The 27,447-nt window shown below is 40.1% G+C and overlaps 1 protein-coding gene across 2 annotated transcripts in view; it reads right to left on the bottom strand.

Annotated features, from left to right (window-relative positions):
- adamts18 (ADAM metallopeptidase with thrombospondin type 1 motif, 18) overlaps positions 1-27,447 on the bottom strand; it is a 172,340-nt gene that overhangs the window by 124,313 nt on the left and 20,580 nt on the right. For both annotated transcript variants that reach the window (XM_057843203.1, XM_057843192.1), the window contains exons 2-4: positions 25,297-25,453; positions 25,035-25,128; positions 18,722-19,041 (exon numbers count right to left, since the gene is read on the bottom strand). In XM_057843203.1, the coding sequence (XP_057699186.1) occupies positions 18,722-19,041; positions 25,035-25,128; positions 25,297-25,398 (516 nt within the window). In that variant the 5' untranslated portion in view covers positions 25,399-25,453. The remainder of the gene's footprint in view (positions 1-18,721; positions 19,042-25,034; positions 25,129-25,296; positions 25,454-27,447) is intronic.

Here is a 27,447-nt window from a genome sequence, read left to right on the forward strand (position 1 = left end):
ACAGAGCTGATTTGTGCGCAATCTACCCCTTTCAACCACTTAGCTTACAGACTCCCCCACCCCCGTCCCCCTCTTTCCCTGGTCAACGGGCCCCCCACATGGTGTCAACGGGAAATACATCTAGCTGACCACCAACATATTAGTAGTTAGTGTAGACGTTCAGTGTCTTTCTTGTTGTTGTTTGTGTTTCTTTCTTCTCTTGTGTTTTTCTTCTGTTCCCCCATAACCCCTTCCTGTTCGCTGCTTTGTCATAATAAACGAGGTATCTTGAATGATCAACATGGGAGTATGCCAAACTCTCAATGTGAAACATTAAAACTGTTCAGACCAACTGCGCACTTAGACTTCCATTCTCCGTGTCAAACAGCTGAACAGGACAGGTTTAAAAAAAAAAAGGAAAGACAGAAAGAAAACCAGGGTGACTATGTTGAAAAACAATGTAATGATGTACTGTACGATGATGTTTTCAGTGGCAATTGCTCGATGACTAAGAGGGAACCTTAGCTTCCCTCAAAATGTCAAAAATGAATGATCAAATGTATACTGTTGTGTGTCATTGACTAAATATGCACTACAAAGCGCTCAACTTTGTTCAGAATTAGCTTCTTATCACTGGTTACGATGCAGATTGCTTTTTATTCTATGGCGCAGCTTCATAGTCCTTTACGTGTGGACGCTGTGCATCTCTTGAGTTGAAATGGCATTGTTCCATTACAGCGAAATGAGATCCCGCCCATCGGAAGCTGTGCAGCTATGGGCAGTGGACGGAGTTCGGCTAGCCCGGACGCTGTTTCTCAGCATGATGATCGGATTATCTTTCTGAGGCTGAATCATACGGTGGCCGAGAGGTGTCAGGCGAAATGCAAAGTCCAAACACTTTGCAAATAGAAAAAAAGAACGAACCCCAATTGCAAACGCTTTGCAAAATAAAAAAGCACGAACGCAAACTGCCACAACACGATCCCCAATTCCTAAAGCGCGATTGCAAATTGGCAAAAGCATGAATCCCAATTGCCACAACACGACAGCAAATAGCTCGCAGCACGACAGCAAATAGCTCGCAGCACAACTGCAAAATCACGCAGCACAACGGCAAGAGGATGACCCGGAAGTTTAAAAAAAAAAAAAAAAAAAAAAGGATGAAACTTTGTATAGTGCTATATGTGCTTTGTGACCAACTCTAAGGACCTCCGTATAGTTGCAAATGTATATAAAAATGTCAATCGTTTTTGCTGTAAACGTTTTGTGCTGCTTTCGTTTTAGAGATATTTACAATTCTTTTATAGGTAAATTTGAGGTCAGCTAGGTTTTGTAGATACAGTATTATGCTTTAACATAGATATTGATTTCGAGTAGGGATGTCACTCGGTTAGCTCCCCGCGGCTAATGGAGCGTACCAACTCTTTCAATAACAAAGGGGTGTCAAAACAACTAGCACGAACGTAGCACAAAACGAATGGCAACACTTCGGGACCATTTTGGAGTAAATGGGGGGCTTAGAGTGACATCATCACTCGAAATTAATATCTCAAGCCCCGCCAATTTACTTCAAAATGGACCCGAATTTGTTTGATCGTGCTAGTTGCTGGGACACCCCTCTGTTACTGATCGCCTCGGTACGCTCCCTTAGCCGCGGGAGCTAAGCTACGCATCACCACTCGAAATTAAAAAGAAGATTGTAAATATCTCTAAAAGCAGCACAAACAAAACGTTTACTGCACAAACGATTTTGCTGTTGTGTTGCGAGCCTTTGGCATTCATGCTGCGAGCTATTTGTTGTTGTGCTGCGAGCCATTTGCTGTCGTGTTGCGAGCCATTTACTGTCGTGCTGCAAGCCATTTGCTATCGTGTTATGGCAATCGGGGTTCGTGCTTTTGCCAATTTGCAATCGCGCTTTAGGAATTGGGGATCGTGTTGTGGCAGTTTGAATTCGTGCTTTTTTTCTTTTGCAAAGCGTTTGCAATTCGGGTTCGTGCTTTTTTCTATTTGCAAAGTGTTTGGACTTTGTATTTCGCCTGACACCTCTCGGCCACCGTAGAACCCCTTTTTGATTGACAACGAAATGAGCGAATCAGCGATCTTGTCCTATAAACATCCTCGTGAGACTTTCTTCAATTTTTATTGTGCTTTTCTGAGTTGAACCGGAGACTTTCACAATCATTGTAGCAACAGTTGCTTTTTTAAGAACGATTAGCGAAAAATTGAGCTTCTCTTTTTGGTGTTTTTTGTTTATTGTAGCAGCTTTTGTTTGGAGACTTAACTTCTGGCTCTCTAGTTTCTTTCCCTACCAAGCAGCGAGAGCCGCTGAGCTCCTAAATCGTAAAAAAAACCTCACAGGTGCATACACTTTGAGCTTCCCCTCACTGAAACACCAGCATCCGCCACTGGTGGTTGTATGAAAAATATATGGAGTGCAGATACTTATTGACTGACACTGGTAAAACACAAAAGTTGATTTTTTTTTCCAGATGTTGAGAACTTTTGACCCAATCCATGTGCTTGGCCTTGCCTCAACTATTCAACTCTATGTTAGAAGAGTGTGAGAGAGATGGCTTAAAATGATAGACTTGCCTTCAGTTTGGGAGAATAAAATGTTTGGTTTTAGGAGAAATTAAAGGAATCTATTTTTAGAGTAATGTTATATTTTTAAAGCCATATCAATAAGCCCTACCTCTATTGTTTGAGATTCCATGTTTGACAGTCGTAAGTAGTTAACATTAGGGTTTGGGGGTTTGAGGGAAGCAATTCATTGTCTATTTCCACTCATTCCCATCAGAATTGTAAAGGAGGGACTGGCTAGAAGACATAAACACACACATCAACCCACTGACCCACTGAGCTTTGGCCTTAGTGTGAGTGAGTGTGTGTGTTATGGTGTCATTGTGTGTGTCTGTGTCTGACACAGTCGACTAGCAGATTGCAAAATAAACAGAAGACCGACAAAAGAGAAGCTGGTGTTGTCAAAACACGACTGGGCTCGCTGTGAAGCGGCCGCTTTGAGACCGAGTGTTTCTAATTTGTGTGGAACGTAAACTTCCTCTAGCCTACATTTCACGTGAACGCACACACACATGCACACGCACATGTTGGGAAAAAGGGTTTTCCAAACATTGCTTTGACTGAGTCTTATCTGAGAGATCTAAAAAAAATCATCATCAATGCAGCAAATTCCTAGAATAATCTATTTTAGTTACAATCATGCATTATGTATTGCTGCAGTGTCTTAGAATAGAAGTCAAAACTGAACTGCAAGAACAGAGAGGAGAGGTCAGGGCAGTCACGCTTTTATTGAGTCACGTTTGCTTCACTCATCTTTTCATCTTCGTCTGGAGTTTTTACAGCCTCGTCAAGCAATATCGCTGTCATCGTTCCTCGGAAACTTTCCCTCACCCTCGAGCGATACTACGTGACTTTTCTTCAAAGGTATTAGCCTTGTGAAGCCTAAATATATCACACGACATATCGGTCCTCTTTGCTTTGCGCTGCATTTAAATTTATTTTCCATCTTAAAAAGGTGCAATTAGAAACTTTCAACCTGGAAAACTGTCATTTAAAATGTCAGGACTTGTTAAAGTTGCCCTTCTCTTTATTGTAAACATCAAAGAGTCTTAAATTAGTCTAGACTAGATGGCGATTACTAATAAGTATGGTACGGTAAGGGGAATTTGGATTGGGAAATTATTGGAAGCTAATGTGAAAAAAAAAACGTACACTGGAAACTTTCGCTAGTTGAGTGTATTTTCGTTGTTGTTTGTTTGTCATAAAAGCAGAGTCACCAAGTTGGTTTCATCGACTTACAGTGGGGCAAATTAGTATTTAGTCAACCATTAATTGTGCAAGTTCTCCCACTTGAAAATATTAGAGAGGCCTGTAATTGTCAACATGGGTAAACCTCAACCATGAGAGACACAATGTGGAAAAAAAAACTGAAAACCACTTTGTTTGATTTTTAAAGAATTTATTTGCAAATCTTTGGTACAATCTTTGTATACTTGGATTAGCATTCTGTCACAATGTGACCTTTAAAATTTTCAGAAAATGAACAAAACCAGTCTTTTACACCTACGGCCTTTATTTCCGATCAAGTGATTGGATCGGGACATCAATGCTAAATAAGTAAGTTTAGTAAATAGGTAAGCACATCGGTAACTAATTTAGTAAATTAGTAGATTAGTGCTGCAACTATTAATTGATTAACTCGAGTAATTCGATTAGAAAAAAGCTTTGAATCAAATTTTGCTTCTTCAATAATTCGTTTAATTAGTGCAGTGTTGTAATTAGGGTTGGGCATCAAGCATCGATGGGATCTGGGAATAACACTCTGGTTGTCCTGAAACCTTTCGAATTTTCTTATTCCGATTCCAAATTTTGATGCCCTGACCGCCGACTGTAAAAAAACTGCTGCCAAACACTACAAAGAAGAAGCCACATGAAGTGTGTGTTTGTGCATTGCAACTTGATTTCAATCATAGTCACTGTGCAGCGGCACTCAAACGTTTGGCTCAACTTCACAAAGAAAAATGACCAGTCAGCTGAGTGCAACATCATGCAGAGGTGGCTGCACGACCAATATGATTAAACTCCGGCTTCATGGAATACAAGTGCCGAGTAGTTCGTAGCTGAGCGCCGCGTATTTGACGCACTGGGCCGGACCTCTAGCCAGTCAGAACCAGGTAAGTAAAACAATAAATTACGTCTGTCTTCTGATGCCCCTGTGACCCGACCCAAGATTAAGCTGGAGATGATGGATATATGGACGGACAGATGGAATAGTATGAGAATAAGTCGGATTATTAAATCGGGCTAATGTAGATATATAAGCAGCTATGTACTTTACGAAGCGCGTTGCTGTGGCCGTTAAAATCAACAGTATTAAAAGGTCATCAAATTATAATCAATAGGAAGAATTTATACTTATGCTTCATCGTAGCTCCCAGCTATGGTACATGTATGTATATAACGTTGCGGCTCACAGCTACCTTACCCCTACGTAACATTTGCGACTTTGTCGTAGCAATTGTACGACTAATTTCGTAGTCCTTTTTAAAAATGTTATTAATTTGGCCCTAATACTCTGTCGTATCAGACTACGTTATTAGGTTTTCTTTTCACATGCTTCACTAGTGATACGTGGCATCTATTTATCTACTCTGCTGTGAGCACCAGCCACCAGCTGTTATGCGTTCAAGCTTCATCTACACCCGGTGAACGTGCGTTTTCCACTTCAGGAGACACTATCTGTCCTGAACACTCATGCTTACTGCCTGAGAAGGCAGATATGATAATTGTCCTAAAAAAAAAAAAACTGTTTCTGATTTTATACTGCATCCGCTGCTAATCTGGACTGGGATTTACAAGTTGTTTTTTTGGTTTGTTTTATATTCTACACCAGGTTAGACCATTAGTGGTAGCTCAATAACATGTAAAAATGCCTGCAGCATAAGACACTCTAAAACATAAGCAAAAGAATATGTGTAAATGTTTTCTCTTTGAGATTTTGAAAAATAAACATCTTTGTGAAAGTGCACTCCTGTGTAAAGAAACTTGATCATATTCAAGTTAAAAGACTGATATTGATATGCAAGTTAAAAGTAGCCCTTTGAGGAATTCATAGGAAAGTTAATTGAAAGTTCATATAATTTAAAAAAATAATCGAGAAGTTAAGAAATTAATATAAACTATGCAATTTTTTTACCCTGCCTATTAAAAGAATCTGAATCGAGAATCATTTGGAACTGGAATCGAAACATGGAATCCGAACTGAAACCGCTCAAATTCAAACGATGCACAGCCCTAGTTGTAATGGTTTTGAAAGTGTTTGCATTTAGTTTAATTGATTTGGTTGGATACCCTGCCCTCTAGTGGCAACAGTGAATATGACGCAACTCATTTAACATGGCAGAATTATGCTGCTCCCTGTTAAGACCAACATAAGGTACATTTTTGTTTGAGCTAATGTTTATGTTTTTTTATACATTCATAATTGACTAAGTCGCAGTTTTTTTTCATAGTTTGGCAGGGGGTGTGACTTATACTCTGGAGCGACTTATATGTGAAATTATTAACACATTATTATATAATTTCACATGTTATTTTGGTGTTTTGGAGTGACACTGATGGTTTGGTAAACTTGTTAGCATGTTCTTTATAGTACAGTTATCTGAATATTTCTTAATAGCTATGTTACATTAACATACCGGCCACGTTCGCATTTCGTTATTCATGCATCATATAACATTATCATACTGTACACTTATTCAGCATATTGTTCTCTATTGTATTTTTATTTTAAATTGCCTTTCAAGATGACATATCTGTTCTATGTGTTGGATTTTATCAAGTACATTTCCCCCGAAAATGCGACTTATACTGTATAAGTCGCACCGCAGTATGTTTTTTTCCTCTTCGTTGGGCATTTTATGGCTGGTGCGACTTATACTCAGATGCGACTTATAGTCCCAAAAATACAGTAGTTTATAGGTACAGTGGGGAGAACAAGTATTTGATACACTGCCAATGGGTATATTTAGCTGTTTGTTGTGGCAATATGTGTTTGAACAATTTTTTTTTTAAGAGCATTGTATAAAAAAAAAAAAACATTAGCATTTAAGCTAGCGGACATCTGCTATGCAAGTTGACCAATTGTTCTTTTGTTGTATTTTGATTCACATTAATGTTTTATACCATTTGAGGCTAAGCTCAGGCCTTTCAATTTATTTCAAAATGAAAGTACAATCCTGCATAGTTTGAAGAAACACTCTGGAATTTTATTTTGTAATCTTATGTAATACTCTTTTGAAAGTGCAATCTTAGCGAACCTTTGTTTTACATCTCCTGAAATTTATTCTACAACACATTAAATGTTCTTAAGTCGATGACTCAATTATTTGAACTAACTAGTTGGTAGATTAATCGACTACTAAAATAATCGAGACCTGCAGCCCTAAAGTAGATAGGTTGGTAAGAAAGTAAAATAATAGACTGCAGATAGGAAGGGTCAATAATAGCAAATAATTTTGGCTAAGTGGCAAAAGGCTAAAAATAAGATTTTCATCAGTTTCATCTTATATCTGAACACACATCAATTTGCTTAGTCAATATTGGAGTAGATTTCTTGTATAAACCTGCTTACTGTGTATGCTAAACTGGCCTCTATATAAACTACTTTAAAGGTTCCCTACCATGACATTATGACGCAAATGACTAAGTGCTTACATGCCATTAAAGACGAGGAGGGCAAAGGGGAGTTGAGTGGCCAGAAGCCCCAAACCAGTGATTACTGCACATCTGCGGGGAATCATGTGACCAGAAGAATTATGGGTCTTGTAAGGGTAATAAGCACAAGGTGGTAATATTATATTTAGAAGAGCAAAGAGACCCACAGTAGCGGAAGAGTGTGCTGACAGAGAATAAATACTGGAAAATAATACATCATGCAGTTTATGTCATTAATTATTTTTTTTCCCTTTTGCTTAACCAGACTTGCATGTAAACAGCTTAATTCTAAACTTCGTACATACTACATCTGTCTTGGCAACTTAGTGTAATTTAAAAAACAAATACATAATGACTTTTTTTTAACGATACGGTGCTTTGATATTGGCTCCTAAACCACATACTGATGACACAGCGGTAGTGATCGTTTTATAGAAAATCTGGAATGAAGGCATATTAATAAATTTAAGTGACATAATGTCTGTAATTTGATGTTTTATTGACTGTATTCATTATATTCAACCACATTAAGAAGCTAATTGTCATTAACATGACACTGTGTCACAATTAGCATCAATGCTACTGCATTATTTCCAGGTCCCCGTGTCAAAATGGAACAGTCCAAGTGAAGTAATAGTAATTTCCATTTGTATGGGCCTCCAAGGAATAGCGCCTCATGCTCCGTCCTAGTCCAAAATGGGGTAACGATGCTTCTTTGTGCAAGCATGAACCTGTTCAAGTTGCTTAAAGACTTCACCCTATTGTGTTGCTCAACAGGGGAAGAATAAAGACAACAATAAATGCTTAAAAATTTCACAATACAGCAGGGTTGTGGATGATGATCACAATACAGCGGGGTAAATAAGCATTTAGTCAACCACTAATTGTGCAAGTTCTCCCCTTTAAAAATATTAGAGAGGCCTGTAATTGTCAACATGGGCAAACCTCAACCATGAGAGACAGAATGTGTGTGTGTGTGTGGGGGGGGGGGGGGGGGGGGGGGGGGTGGGCAGAAAATCACATTGTTTGATTTTTAAAGAATTTATTTGCAAATCATGGTGGAAAATAAATATTTGGTCAATACCAAATGTTCATCTCAATACTTTGTTATGTACCCTTTGTTGGCAATAACGGAGGCCAAACGTTTTCTGTAACTCTTCACAAGCTTTTCACACACTGTTGCTGGTATTTTGGCCCATTCCTCCATGCAGATCTCCTATAGAGCAGTGATGTTTTGGGGCAGTCGTTGGGCAACACAGACTTTCAACTCCCTCTACAGATTTTCTATGGGGTTGAGATCTGGAAACTGGCTGGGCCACTCCAGGACCTTGAAATGCTTTTTACAAAGCCACTCCTTTATTGCCCTGGCTGTGTGTTTGGGATCATTGTCATGCTAAAAGACCCAGCCACGTCTCATCTTCAATGCCCTTGCTGACGGAAGGAGATTTTCACTCAAAATCTCTCGATACATGGCCCCATTTATTCTTTCCTTTACACAGATCAGTTGTCCTGGTCCCTTTGCAGAAAAACAGCCCAAAGCATGATGTTACCACGCCCATGCTTCACAGTGGGTATGGTGTTCTTCAGATGCAATTCAGTATTCTTTCTCCTCCAAACACGAGAACCTGTGTTTCTACCAAAAAGTTCTATTTTGGTTTCATCTGACCATAACACATTCTCCCAGTCCTCTTCTGGATCATCCAAATGCTCTCTAGTGAACCGCAGACGGGCCTGGACATGTATTGGCTTTAGCAGGGGGACACGTCTGGCAGTGCAGGATTTGAGTCCCTGGCGGCGCATTGTGTTACTGATAGTAGCCTTTGTTACTGTGGTCCCAGCTCTCTGTAGGTCATTCACTAGGTCCCCCCGTGTGGTTCTGGGATTTTTGCTCACCGTTCTTGTTGTCATTTTGACGTCACAGGGTGAGATCTTGCATGGATCTTTCCATTTTTCTAAAAATTTCTCCTACAGTTGATTTCTTTACACCAAGTGTTTTACCTACATCTTCCTAGCCTGGTGCAGGTCTACAATTTTGTCTCTGGTGTCTTTCGACAGCTCTTTGGTCTTGGCCATAGTGGAGTTTGGAGTGTGACTGACTGAGGTTTTGGACAGGTGTCTTTTATACCGATAATGAGTTAAAACAGGTGCCATTAATACAGGTAATGAGTGGAGCCTCGTTAGACCTCGTTAAAGTTCGACCTCTTTGACAGTCAGAAATCTTGCTTGTTTGTAGGTGACCAAATACTTATTTTCCACTCTAATTTGGAAATAAATTCTTTAAAAATCAAACAATGTGATTTTCTGTTTGTTTTCCACATTCTGTCTCTCATGGTTGAGGTTTACCCATGTTGACAATTACAGGCCTCTCTGATCTTTTCAAGTAGGAGAACTTGCACAATTGGTGGTTGACTAAATACTTATTTGCCCCACTGGATAGTTGGGTAACACTGTTCCTGTTCTAGAGCAGTGCTAGCTCGGTATGCTAGCATTTAAAATTACTCTGTCATTCATTGTTTTTTTGTTTTTTTTAACTCAATATCCCTGAGATCTGAAGCATCTGATTATTAATGTCGAGGTAGACATGCTGTCCTAAGCGGCCAAGAAAGACACATACAAAGAACCTTTGCTAACCTACTAGCAGAAAGTCATAAGTAATGAATGCCCACTGTTCACGTGTAGAATTACCTTTATATATAGCTTAAACCCTAAACCAGTTCCCAAAAACTTGAATATCATTTCAAACTAATCTTACAACAGTACCCTAAAAAAAACAAATGGTTTGCAGATCAGATATTAATTTGCACCATTTGCTAATGTAAACAGTTAGATCTCTGCTGGCAACGTGATCCACCCCCTTTGACCAGGTTGGGACTTGTAACGGTGTTGTCAGCACAGCAGTAGAGGACAGTTACCACTAGGCTAACAGCGCAAGCTAGCAGCTCTAACTGCTAGCGTGCAGTCTTTTGAGGAGGAAGGTTTCGTCGGCAGCAATGCACTTGCTTGCACCCGTTACCTTACTAGCAACTTATATCTTCCTCTGCATCCATTTGACAAGTTTAACAACCTTATTTCTATAGAATCCATCCCACATTAAGCCTTGTCCACTTAAACGGACCTTTACTGGAATCTTCCGAAAACTCTAAGACTGCAACAGGTTAAGATAGCATGAATGTTGATTTTTGCATATTCCTCAATAAGCAAGACAAGATATGTTTCATTTTCCAACTCCGCAGGTTTAATACCTTTTCGGATCAGGTACTAAACGGGCAGAACCTATGCCAGACGAAACATGTCTGTTGAGAAAAACAATAATCAAGTAGTTCTGTACTTTATTTAACAACATTACCAACACATCCCATTATTGCACTACTGCTGTAAAGGTCACGTTTTGATGTATGGCTTCGGTTTGCATCCACTTGAGGTCCTTCACAGAGCCCATTCGTCTTGTGTGAGAAAGATGACAAAAAAAACGCACAAACACACAGAATGCCTCAGCCATTCTAAGAACCCAACCACGTACTCCTCCTTTTTCTTCCTCTTAAGATGGCATCTAACAGTGGGCACTACATCACTGTCAGCATAAAGACCACCATGGAGTGGCTACGGGCCCGAGCGAATGAGGACGGACCAATTTGTTCTTCCCGAAGTAGACAGGTACAAATGGGCAAAATGCTGGTTGGAGATCCCTCATTGATGCGTCACTTGAACCCTATTATTGTGGATTCTTCCTCACGTCTGACCCCATACATCAAGTCATCCACAAAAAATTAAATACCAGGGTGTAGGTTTAAGAATTCTGGTGATTTGTTTGTTACTAGATTGTGAAGTTCAACAACTGAGATTTAACTCTCACACTTCTTAGTGTTTTAGGCAATTGTCATTCCATTGTCACATTATTTGAGGTTAACGGTAGAGCTGACCTTAAGAGTCTGATTTAGACATTGTTCCGTCACACAGCCAATGGTATTTGATGCCTTCAGATCAAGGGTGTAGGTTTTCATAGGGACGGTTGGGACAGAACACTACCAACTTTTCAGGATGTTCAAATTGTCCCCACCAACTTTTAAGCAACCTTATTTGCATTTCATAATGAATTCAGTTATATGATAATAATAATTGTATTTATATAATATGATAAAAATTTAGGAGTATCTTCACATATGCTGTAAGGATAGAATACACCCTACCATTATTTAATAAATTATTTTCATTATGTTCAAAATTGATCCCTTTTCACTTGCTGAATGTGCCGGTTCATTTTTTTCCCCCTCAAACGCACGTTCGATTGGCTGATGACTTGACCCCCACACACACACACACACACACCCTCCCGCCACACAGACACACCCGCACACTCACACAACCCCGACAGATTCATATTGACAACATGGCGCCTCCTCCGCCCCCTTAAAAGAGGAGGGATATTAGAAGTTTTTTTTTAGCCAGCAGCAGCCACAGTAAGTAATGTAAAAAGACGTCAATCTTCTGGAGGTGGGGAACACAACACTAATTTTGTTACTGAAAGTCAGACCTGCATTAGAGTTGGCATAACATTAAACTGTGTGAACTTGCTAACCTGCAAAACGACTGCCATCAAGCTTGCCATCCCTCATTTGGATCATTATTTGCATTATGTGCATCACGGTAATGCAACACGGTGGCTTCAGAGTGCAAGTCCTTTTATTTAAAGTCTTAGGGTAGTCTAGTATGGCTCAGATGTAGATTGGTCCTTGGACAGTTCATATTTTTTTCATTGATTTTTTTTTCCCCAAATCACTTTTTTGTTGCAATATTTTAGTTTGAGTCTTGGGGTGCTCCAGTGCCCCCAAAAGTGGACCCATTCATGGATAGTTCCCCATTTTTTCAACAAAAGGACTTGCACTTCAAATGGTTCTTTAGTAGTTTTTGAAAACAAAGGTTGAATTAAACGTTGTTTCACCTGAACCAATACGCATGAAAGTTGGTATAAGTCAATACAGATTTATTTTTCATTGATCATCATCTCTTATCTCATATTCGTGAGAAATGTAGCCTGCCCTGACCCCTTTTCAATAATCTGTTTGGTCTTATTAATGTCCTGTACCCAGCAAAACATTTACATGCAGTTTTTGCTGCTATATCGTCCCTACCAATGTTGAGACCAAACCTACGCCCTTGCTTCAGATACTCATTTGGGGAAGTGACTATCAGCCCAAGAGAGTATTAAACACTAAGGGATGTGGGGAATTTCAGACTTATATCCCGGTAAATTCCCATGACATGGCTTTCACGCTTGGGGAAATGTCCCGGGAATAAACCGGGTTGTATGTATGAAGTGGCTTGATTTATCCTGGGTTGGCGCCTCGGCGCTCTCCGTAAAATCCTTTTTGGTTGGCATCGGCTGTCACATTCTGTTGGTCAGATCGTGTTTAGTTACAGGGCTGGTTGTGGGAGAATTCTCAAAGTCGTACCTGCAGCCAGTTCAAGCTCATCAAGACTATTTAAGCCCAGGTGATCCAAGAGAAGGGTGCCAAGATATTAACTTGCTGGGCGCCATTCGACACCTTGTACTCTCGAATTCCGTGCATTTGCTAGCTTGTTTGTCTGCCGCCCTTGTTTTAAAATCCTCTGCATTGTGCTGGTATTTCAGTATATTTATTTTGTTGTCTTATCGGCTGCCTGCCTACCGCATAGGTTAGTATTATTGATCCCCGTCGACCTGCTGTCACGGACCCGTTGTGTTATTCCCTTTTTTAAGCGATAGAGTGTAATTTTGTTTGTATTTAAAAAAAAAAAAAAAAAAAAACAATCTTGAACGCATCCCTCCATTGTTGTCTGCTTTGAGGTACAACCTTGTTTCCGCAGTTGCGGATCTTAACATTGGAAACAAAATAAACCACACATTTCCAACGAAGTACGATGGACTCTCTTCCTTGGCTCTACGATCCAGTAGCATTTTAATTTCGTTATGTTATTAATTTAATTTTGCCATGTTGATAATTGTGATGTTTGTTTACCGCTTTTCATCATACGGCGAAGAAACAGGAAATGATGATCGGCTTGCCATGATATTTACATCATCAGCCTTTGTGCTGTGACCCAAGAATCAAACATGCTTTCACACATGCCTCGCCCCGGGAATGTCCCAGACAGTATACGAAGATGCGACTCGGGAAATGTCCGCATCATCTCTATGTCAGTTGATCCAGGAAACTGCTTTCATACATAAGGGCTGCCTGTTTAAAACCCGGGATTTAAACAGTGTTCAGGTGTGTGTGATAGGGAATTGTCTGTTATGTGTCAGTTTTTTTTCCAAGAAGTCATTCAAAGGGGCTTGCTTTGGAGGACTGGCAGATACTGTATAAAGCCTGAGTTATGCTCCCACGTTGCGGTGACGGCGCAACGACTACGGCATCATTCGACATTCGATGGTTCTCCAGCCAGGTGACGCGTTGCTCTGTAATTCACCGCCAAGCCACTAGAGGGGTGTTGTGTTATGTTTGTACGCTTTTGGGGCATGCTTTTTGACTTCCTCTTGTCTAGTTTAACGGAGAAAAAAATTAACAATGCAAGATGGAATGCTTGAATGTGGATCTTCAGCTCATCAACATTGAATAAATGTTGATCATACAAATGTTGAGGCGCAGGCGACGCAGAAAACGGTTTCAACGCGGTCTGTCCAACTTTTGATGCCGCATAGAGTTCTTCTAGCCTCGGGTGAAAACCAGCTAGCTGTGGCGGCTAGCTTCAAACTGGCGTCGAGCACTGCGTCCAGCGTTTTGTCCGAGGTCTGCAAAGCCCTCCAGCCCGATTTGTTTGCAGTGTCCTACAACCAGCCAGTGTGAAGCCATAGCAGATTTCTGGCATCTATGAAACTTCCCAAACTGCGTTGGAAGCCTTGATGTTAACGTTATCATAAAAAACACCGAGGCACTCTCAATCATTGATGATGTATCGTGTGTGAACTGTCTTGTTATTGAAACTTCAAGTACAAAACAACTCTTTTGACACCAAACCTGTGCTTTATTCTTCATATACTTGACACGTAAATAAGTCACAGACTAACAGCAAACATATGTAAACAATAAATGAAGAAGTGTACCAACCAAAAATACGACATTAAGTGATAAAAAGCTGGCAGCTTCACATTGGCGGTGATTTCGCGCTGAACCGGAAACAACAGTCTGAGCGAACCAATCACAGTCCATTTCCGCCACGTCATATGCGTTGACGTGACGCTAGGGTTTTAAAAATCAATAGGACCGCGTCACGCTACGGTGCAGGGTCGTAAATCGGGTCTTCCTTGATGGTGCAGGTCTGACGCGGAATATTTTACTTCATGTTTAGGTTTGGTTAAAAATAAGTCCAAACGGTTGCTTGGTTTTTTTATTATATTGAATACCAGTCCCCAAGAAACCCCACTACAAACAGCACTAACCCCAGTATCAATATGGGGGCAAAGCCACTACACACCGCAGGGAGTCGGGTGCGCGGCAAGGGCAGACGAAAGTTGAAGGTTTGAGTCTGTGATCTTGCTTACGTGCATGACAGAAGTCGCAACCTGAGGCAGCGTGTCAACAACACAAGCGGGGGAAAGTGGGAGAGGAAGAAATAACAATAGGAGGGCGGAAAGGGTTGGATTCACACTATAATGCCATGTAATGCAGTCCACTCAGTTTTGCCCAGAGTTTGGTGGTTCACTTGTTCAGTAACCCAAACATGAGAAAACCTCTTTTCCTCAACATCCAAGACGTGTTGATTAAACAGTTTCATTTTCTCTATGCAAGAGCCGCACTAGCAAATTCACTACACTCAAGTACCCAGCCTTTAAGAGCACGGAGAAAGTAATTACAAAGTGTGTACAATTAACAAGGCTCTGTGGGATAAAATCCCTCATCATCTTGCACTGCTCTTAATACGTTCTCATTTGCTACACTTCCATCTGTTTGATCCCTGGCCCGAGTCCTCCAGCATTGGTTCAAGTCCAGAAGCCCCAGCTGACTTCCCCTCTTGAAAAGACAATAACATGAAGAATGAGGGGCTCTTATTCTTCCTTTCTCCTCTTTGCTTGCTCGCACCCTATTTTGTACCCCCTAAAGCCCTTTGACATGAACAGTCCATCTTTCAAAAGAGACGATACGGCCTCCCTGGGAGCTTCCAGGGCCGGACAATGGCTCCACATTATCCCGGCACAACACTTTCCCTCACTCACTTTCGCTCACTCGCCATTTATGATGTCACCCTCTTTTCTTCCCTCTCATGTGTCTTTCTTCCCCTGCCGCATTGTTTCTAATCCCACCTTAATCCTCCTCTCCGCCAGCCTTGAATGCAGTCGCTCCTTATTTTGTACCTAATCCAAATATTCTTGTTAGGAGAGCTGCATAAAAGCATGAATGAGCTTTAGTCTCACATCACACACATACAGACCATAGTATACAGATAAAGACATGGAGTACGATGTCAATATTCATTCAGATTTGATTATAGGAAAGTCCTCAATCTAAAGCACTTACTAGCCGACAGGACTTGAAAAGGTGGCCCAAGTTTGCAAACCACCTTTTCATGGTCCCTGAACTGATATGCCTTCACTATAATGCTTTGCTTTCAAGATGTATTTACTGAGACTTGTTTCCATGCTAATGATGCACAGACAGCCTGTAGAAAAAAAAAAAAAAAGAGTCCCCAAATCATTCATCATTATGGAATTTTTTTTTCATCTCCACAATCAAGGTACCCTAACCATTTATTAGGGTTGTTCCGATCATGTTTTTTTGCTCCCGGTCCGATCCCGATCGTTTTAGTTTGAGTATCTGCCGATCCCGATATTTCCCGATCCGATTGCTTTTTTTTTTTTTTTTTTTTTGGCTCCCGATTAAATTCCAATCATTCCCGATAATTTTTCCCGATCATATACATTTTGGCAATGCATTAAGAAAAAAAAAGAATAAAACTCGGACGAATATATACATTCATCATACAGTACATTAGTACTGTATTTGTTTATTATGACAATAAATCCTCAAGATGGCATTTACATTATTAACATTCTTTCTGTGAGAGGGATCCACGGACAGAAAGACTTGTAATTCTTAAAGGATAAATGTGACTTTGTATATTGTGACTAAATATTGCCATCTAGTGTATTTGTTGAGCTTTCAGTAAATAATACTCTAGACATTTAACTTCTGCCCAAAAGCATGATGGGAAGTGCAACCATGACTGTGCGTAGTGGTACCAATTGATATATCTTCTCTGCGTTGGGAAATAACATAGGGTGTTAAGAAAAAGATCAATTACTACCTTTCTTCCACACATTGCTTCCCACGATATTTCTAATTGTAGGGATAGGGTTTGTAAGGATTTAGCCAATTAAAAAAAGGCTCCAAAAGGCTGCCATAATTCACTCTACTCGATTTACGCTGACTTTTAGCTCAATCACAAGTATTTGATACACTACCAATGGGTTTTCCCATTGACAGTGTATCAAATACTTGTTCTCCCCACTGTATATAGGTAGAACGGCGCCATTACAGATTGAACGCGACAATGCGTGAGTGGGTCGTGCAGCGCATGCCTTAATTGCGTTAAACATTTTAACGTAATAAATTTTTTTAAAAATTCATTACCGCTGTTAACGGGATAAATTTGATAACCCTACCTTAAGCCTAAACTAAAGACTCTGGATGAGTGTAACATATTATGTATGTAACGTTAAATAAAATTAGAAAACGATTTAATTTAAAATATATATATATATTAAAAAAAGGCATGTCCGATATTTTTTTGCCGATTCCGATACATTGAAAATGACGTGATCGGACCCGATCGATTGGGACATCTCTACCGTTTATTCCTTCCTTGTTAATTTGTATTTTTGTTATTCACACCCAGAATTACCAACACAGGATCTAACGACTGAGATTTGTCAAGATTTTAATCTTTCCTACATTTTTTACACTCATTTTACTGTCCTTTTTTAATGTTTTAATGATATCTGTGTATGTGTTAGCGGCAAACTCACTGCAACAAGGACTAATAAGAATAATAATAAAATAAACTAATGTGGTTTACCCTATTACCAGTGTTGTCACGGATTACTTGAAAAAGTAATTTAATTACTGATTACGCCTCAAAAAAAGGTAATCTAGTTACTTTACTGATTACTTCATTATCAAAGTAACTACCGTACGTTACTTTAGAAGTAATTTATCAGTTACTTTTTACCAATTTTTCTCCCTTTGCCGCCTCAACATAAGAATGACAACAGAATAATGTCATCGCATGTAATTGGCTAACCGATGATTGAGTTTAAAGGGGAAGATCAGAATTTATTACATAAGGCTTAATCTTTGAGTTAGCGGAGGTTTAAATAGTTGATTGAGTTGATATCAACCACCATTGGCTCGCACTAGCTTAGCAACTCCGGAGCCCTGAAACTAACAAATAACTGACAAACTGCATGGAATTTGTCGAAATCAACTCCACCGACTAATTAAACCCCGCTAACTCGAAGATTAAGCCTAATGTAAAAAATTCTGAATTTCGGGTTAGGGTTAACAGCATATCAGTTCCATTGTAAAACAATCAAAACAATGCAAATTGACTACACAATAATTAATACACACAAATGAATTGCACATTGCAATAAACACAAAGGTGGGGGCGGGGGCGGATGCACGCGCACAACTCGGAAGTACGTCGTACACACACGCGGTCAATTTGGCCAAAAAACGTGACAGTAACTAAGCAATTTACACTCAATCGGACATACGACACATCCCAAAGATGCGAAACGAACACGTTACCTCACGGCATAAATGTGCAACACAAATATGATGTAAACAATGCTTGCAAACTTGGAGCGATGACTGCCCGTCGCTGCAACGAAAGCTACGAAACAGCCGCGCATGTAGGGGGTCCAAACGATCGCTAATACCCTCCGGAATGAAGGAAAAATACTCATGTTCATTCAGGTTTGTAAACAGATCAACATTCCCTTGCACACCTCAACACTCGGCTCGAATTTGCAGCCACACTGGGAGCCTGGCCCACGCCTTTTTCAGTCTCAAAACTGCGCGTGTGACTCGACACCAAAACAGGAAGTAGCTGTGAGCGGTTAGCATGGAAACACATGCCGGGAACCTTTCAAACATGTTTTTATCCAAAATTCTCTTCATACGTGACTACAGTATTCTTCATTTTACATACATTATGCCGCAATAACAAAATGGTAATGCAGAGACAGTAAGGAAACTAACTTTAATCAGATGACTGGTTTGGAAAAAATTATTCGTTACTGAAAGAAAGTAATCACATTAAAGTAACGCGTTACTTAGTAACGGTACTGACGACACTGCTTATTATTAAGCTTCAAGGCTTGCAAAGCCATCTTTGCTATGTTGTGCATGCCAGACCACTAGTTGGCAGTGTAAATCTTCCACCAAAACAGCAGCTATTGTGCAGTCATAAAAAATTAAAAAGTTACAATCCAAGAAACACTCAAATCAAACAACATTAGTGGACTTACCAGCCCCGAGCAAGTTGAAATAGCTGCCGAAGAGGACGACAGGTCCCGGATAAATCCCTGATAGAGGCAGTCATGGTAACTGTCGCCTGTGGTTACTGTGGCAACACCGTCCGAGTCCAGAGTTTGCACCGTGAAACCCGGGCCAACAACGGAGGAAGGTTGCAGGTCTAGATGCACATCCCGGCCAAAGACAGAGAGGCGGTAGTGCAAAGATGAGGACCGTGACACGGACCTCCTACTGCGATGACCCCACTGGCTCACGTCATGGCTCAAGTATCGACCCTGAGCGTCCACCTCCACCGGCGTGGCAAAGGCGTAGTCTGAGGGGCACGGAGAACAGGAAGTTATGTACTGTACTTTTGTATATGTTTAGCATTTCAATGACCAAAACCAAGCTGTACAGTGTTTTCCTCAAATATTAGTATTGAAGTCACAAAAACAAATACCGAGGCTGCCACACCACCTCACTGACAAGGGTAAAAGGTTCTACACACTATTCATCTATAGTTGCAAGGTTCTTAGATGTAGCAAGTAGGCACTTTCTAAAGAAGCAGATTACAGTAATTCCTGGACTATAAGCCACACCTGACTATAAGCCTTATCACGAAAACGATATTTGTTCATAGATAAGCCGCACTGGACTATAGGCCGCAGCTGTATTATGGGATATTAACACCAAAAGATTTTAACCGACAACACTTTATTTGACAGCAGCATCATAAGACTGTCATAAAACCAAATGAACCACCATGAAGCTTTGAACCAATTGGCTGCAAAGCTTCATTGCTTCAAGAAGCTTCATTTGGCCATTACTGCTCCCTTGGGGAAGACAGTCAAACTCTGCTGCCACCTGCTGTCAACACTGCTGTCATCCAACATGCCTCCTAGCATGCATTGCAGCGCTACATATGTAAATAATTAAAATTCATTTTCTGTGCTGTTTCTTCAATTACTGTTCCAGTTGTTTCATCAATTGCTATTTATGGTATTTGGTAACACTTTATTTGAAAACGGCGCCATAAGACTGTCATAAGACAATCATAATTATGACATAACACTGTCATGAGCATTAATGAATACTTATAATAGATGTCATTTAGTGTCATCCGGCAAATTATCTAACTTTTGAAAGAATGTTAATGATCTGAGCTGGACATAAATGGAGTTAGTGACATAATTTGCTGGATGACACATATTGACATCTGTCATCAGCATTCAGTAATGCCCATGATAGTGTCATGTCATAATTATGACGGTCTTATGACTCCACTGTCAAATAGAGCATTACCTATTAACCCAAATACATCAGCAAATAAACTGCACTGGACTATAAACCGCAGGATTCAAAATGAGGGAAAAATTTAGCGGTTTACAGTCTGAAAATTACGGTACTACGCTGTCAAAAACAATTGATACCAAAGGACTATTTGGACTCTAACATAACTTGACCAGGGGTGTCCAACAATGTTGTAGCTCTTTCATACTGTCATACTGTACATACAAAATCACATGCTTTTATTTTTACATCGGCGCTGTAAAACCGTATATTTGTCATTAATGAGATTAAGTGCGTTGCACTACTGCACTTTGCTCGCTTTCATGTCCCCAGTTACATTCGTTCGTTCGCCCTCTCCCAGTCAAAATGGATTGGATGTTTATAACTGTCAATGGCAGCCAATGAGTTAACAAGGACGTGGTTCAAAATCAAAAGTAAGTAACCTGGAAATGCCCCAAAAATGAATAGGAAATGATCTAAAATTTAAAGGTCGTGACTAGAGATGTCCCGATCGATCGGGTCCGATCACGTCATTTTCAAAGTATCGGAATCGGCAAAAAAAATATCGGCCATGCCTTTTTTTAATATATATATGTATTTTTTTTTTATTAAATTGTTTTTTAATTGTATTTAACGTTACAGACATAATATGTTACACTTATCCAGAGTCTTTAGTTTAGGCTTGAGGTAGGGTTATCAAATTTATCCCAATAACGGCAGTAATTAAGTTTTTTAAAAATGTATCGTGTTAAAATATTTAAAGCAATTAACGCATGCGCTGCACGACCCACTCACGCATTGTCGCGCTCCATCTGTAATGGCGCCGTTTTGCCTATATAGAGAGCTAAAAGACAGTGTAAAATGAGTAGAGTGAATTTTGGCAGTCTTTGGAACCTTATTTTAATTAGCTAAAGCCTTACAATCCCTCTCCATACGATTAGAAATATCATGGGAAGAATTGAGGGGAAGCAAGGGAGCAATTGTTTTTTTTTTCTTAACACCTTGAGTTATATCCCATCGCAGAGAAGATATAGGAATTGGTAGCACTACGCACAGTCGTATTTCACTTGTCATGGTTCCACTTCCCATCATGCATTGGGCATGGCCTTCTGTATCATTTACTGAAAGCTCAACAAATACACTAGATGGCAATATTTAGTCATAATATACAAAGTCACAAGTCTTTCTATCCGTGGATCCCTCTCACAGAAAGAATGTTAATAGTGTAAATGCCATCTTGAGGATTTATGGTCATAATAAACAAATACAGTACTTATGTACTGTATGTTGAATGTATATATTCGTCCGAGTTTTATTCATTTTTTTCTCAATGCATTGCCAAAATGTATATGATTGGGAAAAATTATCGGGAATGATTGGAATTGAATCGGGAGCAAAAAAAAAGCAATCGGATCGGGAAATATCGGGATCGACAGATACTCAAACTAAAACGATCGGGATCAGATCGGGAGCAAAAAAACATGATCGGAACAACCCTAGTCGTAACCCATAAGTATCCTAAAATTACTATAAACAAGTGACACAAAATTACCTTATTGACAACGACAGACGTCCAATTCACTCATACTGGAAGGGCTTGGTATAAATGCTTATCTTCAAGGGCCATTCACGGATGTTCATTCTTTCAAAATAGATAGAATGAATGTCAAGCCGTCAATGGCGTCCTAGTCCAACCCTACTTTTGTGTATCCTATGATTAACTGGTGATCAATCCAGAGTATGGTTTTACTTTTCTTAAAAGTCAACTGAGTCGAGCGCCTCTTGCCTATGAACACTTGGCGCTAAAACCAAAACAATAAAACCTGTTGAGTAAGAAAACTACGAACGAACTATTCACTTTCTGCAAATTAGCTTTTGCGGAGGGACATCACTGCTACCCGCTAACAATTCAAGGGAGGGACACATCCGTATACCAAATACATTCCCATCTCTTTGTTCATCGGTGAATTTGAATTTCGTGTATGTGAAATGTCCTGAATGTAAACATCATGAAACTAATTTCCTCTTTGGGATTACAGTAATCCGCACAAATAGCAAAAAAAAAAAAAAAAAAAACGTGAGTAATTGATGGCCCCCTCTTAAGTGTTTATAGTTGCTTAGACTACAGTTAAAACCACAAATATACCACAACTAATCGTAAACACTTCATCATAACCTTCATAAATGAGTGGCTTGATTTGATTCAAAAGATGAAATGTATATGAGGGGTAAATTTAGTACAAATTAGTGCTGGTCTACTTTTGAATGGTGTACAAAAATAAGAGTTCAAAACAAGTAAAGGATGTGAATAAATACTTATCAGTTTCAAGTTAGCAATTACGATACCACTGTCTTTTTCTGCTCCCGCCACCAATAAATCAAAGCTTATAAATAGTCGAGAGGAACTTCACTAAGAGGGAATCCCAGAGTGAGCAGAGTGAGAGTAGCACTTTTTTTGGGACTTCATGACCCGTTTGACCCCAGCATTGTCACACTGCTAATTTGCTCTTTAAGGACTCCTAAGCATTACCATACTTGAGCCATCCCGGAGGTTGCGCCTGTCATTACAGTGGAAATCGAAATTCACGCTGGAAGGTTTTGTGGACTCGAAAATAACACAAAATATGTCATGACTGTCTTAAAACCATTGTGTACTGCAACATGTTTTGAACCAGCAATGTCATCTTTCTAAAGTAAAGTGTTATACCTAATGGCATTTTTGTAACTTCTTACGATAATTGTCCATATATGTTTTGGGTCACATTGACTACTACAAGTACATAAGAATTAAAAGGCATAAATCAAAAATGAAGGTTTCACCATTTGAAATAATGACACTCATTTCTGTAAAGCAAAAACAATTTTGAAACCCAAACCCTTCTGTGAAACAATAATTTTAAGGAACTTTTCATACATATCCAGGTCAGATTTAACTATTTCGGAAAAAATATTGCACACTTTTTTATGTTCCTTATCTTCTTTATAGCCACAATTTAAAGCAGCACTTGGTAACTTTTTAGTTTTGGTCGATTTTAGTGACGCCTGTGGACAAAAGTGGTAGTGTTTTGCCTAAAGGAAGACTGCGTTTCCAATGAGGACCAGCGCACACCCGTGCAGCGTCATAAAATAATCAATCAATCAATCAATCAAAAATCAATCTCCCGGTCGTCTGCAAATGGATTAAACAATATTTTTGATTCCAGTGGCTGTGTGAAGGATGAATAGTAATGAGGAAATGAATCCAATTGTGGCTAAACAATAGCATATGACTGTTAGTAACCATGTGGTTTAGTGTGGGGCGTCATGCCAGCGAGTGAAAGCCAGGCCAATGTTTATTCTGTATATAGTAGTAGCCTGCCTTTTTTTTCCTCCTCTGACAAAATTTTTTGTTTCTTTTGTTGCACTGCCATCTTTGCAGAATTCACGCAAAAGCGTTCGCATTGACTTTCGTCCTTATAATGAATAAGGAAAGGGGGATGTGACGTATGTCGTAAAGCAGGGGTCCCCAACCTATCATTGGGGTCTTTTTTCACGGACCGGTGTTCTGTCAAATTTTGCACCTTTATAAAATTTTGCTCCCAAAGCTTTTGTGGCGGTGAAAAGAGCCCTCTTTTATATTCAGTTGGACTCTCAATGTTATCCAACGGTGCTAAAAAAATTATTTACATCATAAACATACATGTGCAACACGAAAATGGCGTAAATTAATGCTTAACCAAACGGCGAAGTCGTTAAGTGAAAGAGCTGCGTGCAGTTGTTGTGTGCAGCTAACATGGCAAACGTAAGTTAATATTCCTTTTTTTAAAAAAATTTTGTTGTGTGTACTTTGGAAACGTTGCATTCGCGGTCATTTGTAACGCTACGCGCATGCTAAATTTGTCAGAACACCGGCAATGCGCGGCAGAAAAATACACCAAATATAAAATAACATTTGTTTTTAGCCCCGTCATGTTAAGTGCAGGGAAAATACAACTCACCCGCTGAATCAGTGGGAGGCCTGAGCTTGTTTCGTTGAGACGAGATAGTCGCGAGATGGTAGCCTGAGAGAAGCCTGCTTCACAAAGATACGATATTGGAAATTGTAGCCCAGTTTTCAGTGTTCTCCTAGCGATGTCAGGATATTCCGAAATGACTTTAATCCAGAACCTCGGTAGAGTTATTGTCTCAAATGCACGTTTAAGGTTGCCGTGATTTGCGATCTCTACAAGCTGATATTCCTGTTGCGCAGACATGCTCGAATAACTTGGTTTATTCACATACGGGTCATGAATCCACTCCTTCGCAGTTCGTGAGTCTTTAGTGATTGGGAAGTAGCATTGATTTTGTTTTCTTCGAGGTTGTAGGCTCATTTTCTGGCTCGCCAGGTGCCCTTTTCCCCGTAAAAAATCTGTCCAAAGAGGTCTGTTTTTCAGTCATTCTAGTGTGGGGGCTAATTATTTCCCTATGTCATACATAATTTTCGAGGACATCCAATAAATTGATTTCTATGGCGACATTCTATCCTGTAGTATTATATCTAGAGTAGACAGGGATATTGGCGTGTTAAGGGGCACACCTCAAGTTAATTTGGCCAGAATGCAGTTGTTAATAAGTTATTATTTCTGTGCAGCCCGGTAGCAAATGCGCCACGGACCGGCACTGGTCCGCGGCCCGGCATTTGGGGACCCCTGCCGTAAAGCAGTCAGCCTATTTGTAGTTTTTTTGTGTGCGGGTGTGTGGCAGAGTTCCCGCCAGCCTTCTCAAAGTTAATTAGTGCTCGTGAAAGTGACACAGACCCCCTCAAGATATAAAAGAGGTGCCATTCAGCTAGTTGTCGGTCGACATATTATCACAAATGTTATGAAAATATTTTATAAAAGTTGAAAAGTTACCTAGTGTTGCTTTAAATAACTTTTTTCCCCATTCATCTAATATACATTTTTGGCCATTTCTTGGTCCTAAATATTTAGATTTGACATGTCCTATTTTCTCTCACTGTAAAACCGAAGCCAGCCAAGCAAACTGCATAGCAACATCAACAACACATGGAGCACTCACCATGATTTAAACCGTGGCTGCTGGAGGGAGAAGAAGAGAAGTAGCTGGTTGACACTGTGTGCAGGGAGGCATGTGTGCAGCAAATGTGCAGAGTCTGCAAAAAAATATAAATAAATAAATTTTAAAAAGTAAAAAAAAAAAAAAAAAACAGGCAGGTAGAGCAACAGGTGACGCATGAATGACATAAATCGGTGGTTCTTTGAAAAAAGTCATCCTGGACTCAATAACTTTGAGAATCCTACATAAGATTTTGGATCAATACCTTGATGAGGTTCCAGGTCAGCAGGGTGGAAAGCAGCCGCACTGGGGCACAGCCGACCAGCGGCAAAGGTAGAGTCCAAATGATAAGAAGCAGACAGTCCATGGTGGTGGTCGTGATGGTGGTGGGTTCAGGGCGAGCTCACACCTCCTGGCGGCTCCTAAAAGTGCGCACGAGATCTAAAAGCGCGCCAAATATTGCCATCATCACGCAGTGCGCGCGCATCGTGGACCCCCTCAGGTGAGGTCCACTCGTGTGAGGCAGGTAGTCCAACACTAACTAAATGAGTGAATGAGTGAGTGAACCCAGTTGGGAAAGCCGGCCGTTCGTGCGCATTTGGCCCAATCAGCTCGCAGCATCACGAGAGCAGACAGAGAGATGTGACTCGGAACGACGCCCACACGCGGCCGTGCGTACGTGCGCGTGCACCTACCTATTCGAGTGCTCGTGTGGGCGCGTGCGCGAACAGTATGCGAGTACTAGCGTGACACTCTTCACCCATTTTGGGAGCTGCGCGCTTGGATGTGAACCACTTCGGGGGTGAAGTGCCTTGCAGTTTTCATTAAGACTAAAAATTGCCGAAAATCACATGCGCGAGTCAATACAGCACTGTACATGCAATCTGGTTTGCAGAGCATTCACTACCATAGTACCATTCATTTTACAGTACAGTAGAATGTACAGTCCCTGACAAAAGTCTTGTCGCTTATCCATTTTGTAGACACAATTGCAAATAATCTGACTTTTAATTATTCACTTGGTTTCAGAAATGGCTCATATGAAAGCTAAGACCCTCCCAAATGATTTTGAATGTACAAAAATAATATTTGGTTCACTGAAAAAAGATTTATCATTTAATGAAGACATAAAGGTCAAATTTTGGCAAGACAAAAGTTTTGTCGCTTACAGAAAGTAGTGTGAAAATTGAACAAAAAATGTACTTCAAATACAAAAATATGTTACATAACATATGTGAATTAAGTAGTGGTGCTGTGAGATCCAAATTTAATATTTTATATGACTTCCATGGGCTTCGGCAAGGATTCATACAATTTATTGATGAAGTCATCAGGAACATCAAAGAAAGCAGTCTTGCATGCCTCCCAGAGTTCATCAACATTCTTGGGTTTCGTCTTCCATGCTTCCTCTTTCATCTTGTTTATGTCTGGTGACTGGGCTTGCCAGTCCTGGAGGATCTTGATCTTCTTTGCCTTGAAGAACTTTGAGGTAGAGATTGAAGTATGCGATGGAGCACCATCCTGCTGGAGAATTCGTCCCTTTTTATGGTTAGGAATGTAAGAGGCAGCTAAGATTTGTTGATATTTAAGACTATTTATGTTGCCTTCCACCCTGCAGATCTTTCGCACACCCCCATACTGGATCTAACCCCAGACCAGGATTTTGCCACCACCAAACTTTTCTGAGTGAATCTCGGATCCATGCAGGCTCGAGTAGGTCTCCTGCAATATTTGCGGTGACTGTGGTGTAATTTAATGGAAGATTCATCTGAAAAATCCACCTTTTGCCATACAACAGTAAAGTGACTTTTGCAAGTTCACCCACTCAGAAAATAGGTAGAGGTCTGAAATTTGAATAATAGATGCATTTTCAATTATAGAGACATAATTTTAAAAATCCAGAACTCACATTGCATGATTTTTCAACAATTTGTAATTTACTGGGGTTCATAAGTATCTACACCCTTGAGAATCAGCAATGATTATGACACTAAAAGAGTTACCTTAAAAAAAGTCCATGAGTAACCACCCACCCACCCACCACCCGTTTGCAGTTAATATTGTCAAATGTGCACCTGACAGTCAGTCATAATTCAACTGCTACCATGGGCAAGACCAGAGAGCTTTTGAAAGACACCAGATTACAAAAAAAAAAAAAAAAAACGGCTTGCTCCACAAAGCTAGAAAAGGCTATGGGACAATTGGAAAGCAGATTGGTAAGGATAACTCAACAGTTGCAGCAACTTTAAGAAAACGGAAAAGGCTAAACATGACTGATAATCTCCCTCGGACTCGGCCAACATGTAAAATCTCTCCTCATGGGGCATCACTCATGATGAGAAAAGTAAGGGCTCAGCCTATAACTACACGGCAGGACCTGGTCGCTGACCTGAAGAGAGCTGGATTCAATTTCAAA

The sequence above is a fragment of the Corythoichthys intestinalis genome, chromosome 1 (assembly GCF_030265065.1).
Source record: "Corythoichthys intestinalis isolate RoL2023-P3 chromosome 1, ASM3026506v1, whole genome shotgun sequence".
NCBI classification, from domain to species: domain Eukaryota; kingdom Metazoa; phylum Chordata; class Actinopteri; order Syngnathiformes; family Syngnathidae; genus Corythoichthys; species Corythoichthys intestinalis.